The sequence below is a fragment of the Beauveria bassiana genome (assembly GCF_000280675.1).
Source record: "Beauveria bassiana ARSEF 2860 unplaced genomic scaffold BBA_S00080, whole genome shotgun sequence".
NCBI classification, from domain to species: Eukaryota; Fungi; Ascomycota; class Sordariomycetes; order Hypocreales; family Cordycipitaceae; genus Beauveria; species Beauveria bassiana.
The window spans coordinates 27,291-29,142 of NW_007930915.1; the positions used below are offsets into that span (position 1 = coordinate 27,291).

General features: G+C 46.0%; 1 protein-coding gene across 1 annotated transcript in view; it reads left to right on the forward strand.

The window, feature by feature from the left end:
• BBA_10008 (uncharacterized protein) overlaps positions 1–1,042 on the forward strand; it is a gene marked incomplete at both ends in the record, with an annotated part of 1,291 nt that extends 249 nt beyond the window's left edge. Inside the window, 4 exons of the mRNA XM_008605105.1 lie at positions 49–52; positions 91–657; positions 709–818; positions 996–1,042. Of these exons, the coding sequence (XP_008603327.1) occupies positions 49–52; positions 91–657; positions 709–818; positions 996–1,042 (728 nt within the window). The remainder of the gene's footprint in view (positions 1–48; positions 53–90; positions 658–708; positions 819–995) is intronic.
• Positions 1,043–1,852: the final 810 nt, after the last annotated feature.

The following is a 1,852-nucleotide window of genomic DNA, read 5'->3' on the forward strand; positions in this document are numbered from 1 at the left end:
TACAAGGCGCGTGATAGCTTGCTTCGTTTGCAACTTTTATCACTTTAGTTGAGTATGCATTATAAGAACTGCGGCTAATCAAATCTGCAGAGGCCTCGACTGGAACGGTCTGCCAGAAAACTCGGCACAGTTCCAGAATTGTAAAACCGAAGCGGCCGAAGCGAAAGCGCAAGAGGCTTTGCCTCCACCTCTGCAATTTTGCCGGCATTTTGTCCGATCCGATGCGATACATTTTTTTGCGCAGACTTGGGAGCCCACGTTCACTGCCTGGTTTTCGCTGTTGGGTAGCACTAGAATAGCACCAAATCTTCCGCTTACCGTCCAGAGGCTTGCCGGCGCCGTTCGAGCGCTAGACAGCGTCATAGAGGGCAAAGCCGAACCCTTTCTTCCTCCTAGATTTGGATATGTACAGCTATTTGACTTCCTGGAATCATTGAAAAGCAATATACAACTTCACAACTACTGTGGTTCTATTGACACGAAACCACATCAAACCATTGCTGCGATAGCATATGAGCTCTATCGTAATGCGCAAGACACACCAACCGCTACAGGCCGTTTGCGTCGTTTCAGGCTCGTCGGTGGCCGTTGGAAAGACGCTATTCGCTCATCACCACTCCTTCTGCTCGCATTCTCCAAGACTGCGGCTTCCTTTGCGTAAGTGCGATTGCATATCTTGCACCTTTCAGGTCTGACTCATTTACGCAGGGAAGATCCTACTAAAGCAGATAACCAAACGACGAGGATATTGCTTTTGAAGGCCTTGGATGACGTGCCGGATCAACTGAAGAACGTTTGCACTAAGCTATCTGATATCGGTAATTGTGCGGCTGCTGACAGCTCATTATGCAACAATATTTTGGAGAGTGAAATCAGGAATTATGTTAGAATATCTTGGATGATGGCGAATCAATAGACATTACATGCTACTATCCTCAGTGGACTCAGATGACTTGCACTGTTTTATTAACAAGGTTAATGTACAACTACGTTAGCTAATCTGGAGGTGATAGGTGCATTGGCGAAGTACAGGGCTGCTTAGTCGCTGAGACCATTCTTGGCTGTACTGAGTGAGCAAAGCCAAAACCACAAACCCTTCTTCTGGACGGAAGCTGTAGCCAAATTGCCGCTCTCGGCCATTAAACCTTAACCGATGAACGCCTTGTTTTTCAATCAAGAAAAGAAAATAACATATGAATGATAACAGCATGCGATTGCCCAATTGCTTGCTTTGACTGACTGAAATCTACAGCACTAGTCTTCGCCTGAGGTCCGGCGATTTTTGCCAGCAGGTAAAGTTAGCTAGTTAGCCAATCCCGCACCACCAATTGGCGCCTTCCGAAGCCAATCAAACAGCAGTACTGACAAATCCGCACACTTGTTTATTTTGCTTTAATTACAATCGGACCAACGCGGGCTGAGCCGTTTGCGATGCGCAACGTGACTTACATTCGACTGTCCCAGGGCTTTCGCATAAGTTCGGAGAGCCTCTTTGAAGCTACCCGGCTTGCGATTACTCTGAAATTGCATCATCTTCTCAAGAGAATGGAGAACTCTCATAAGCTGCACGTAGGCAAGCCGTCGTTGCCAATAATGTTCAGTGTTGCATATAATGCCCTCAATCGTCGCTAGAGCAGCCATCACATCAGGAATTCCCATCCCATCAGACACAGACGTATCAAGTTTTAAGGTCAACCAAAAGGTGAAAATTTCTCTCATATTCTGATTACAAAGGTCCACGGCATCTGGCCGAAGATATTGTTCAAGAACACAATTCTCACTGCCCTTTAGTGAAGTTGATGATTCCATGGTGAATATGCTTAGCTTTAGAAGCAATGTTTATTTTAATGGG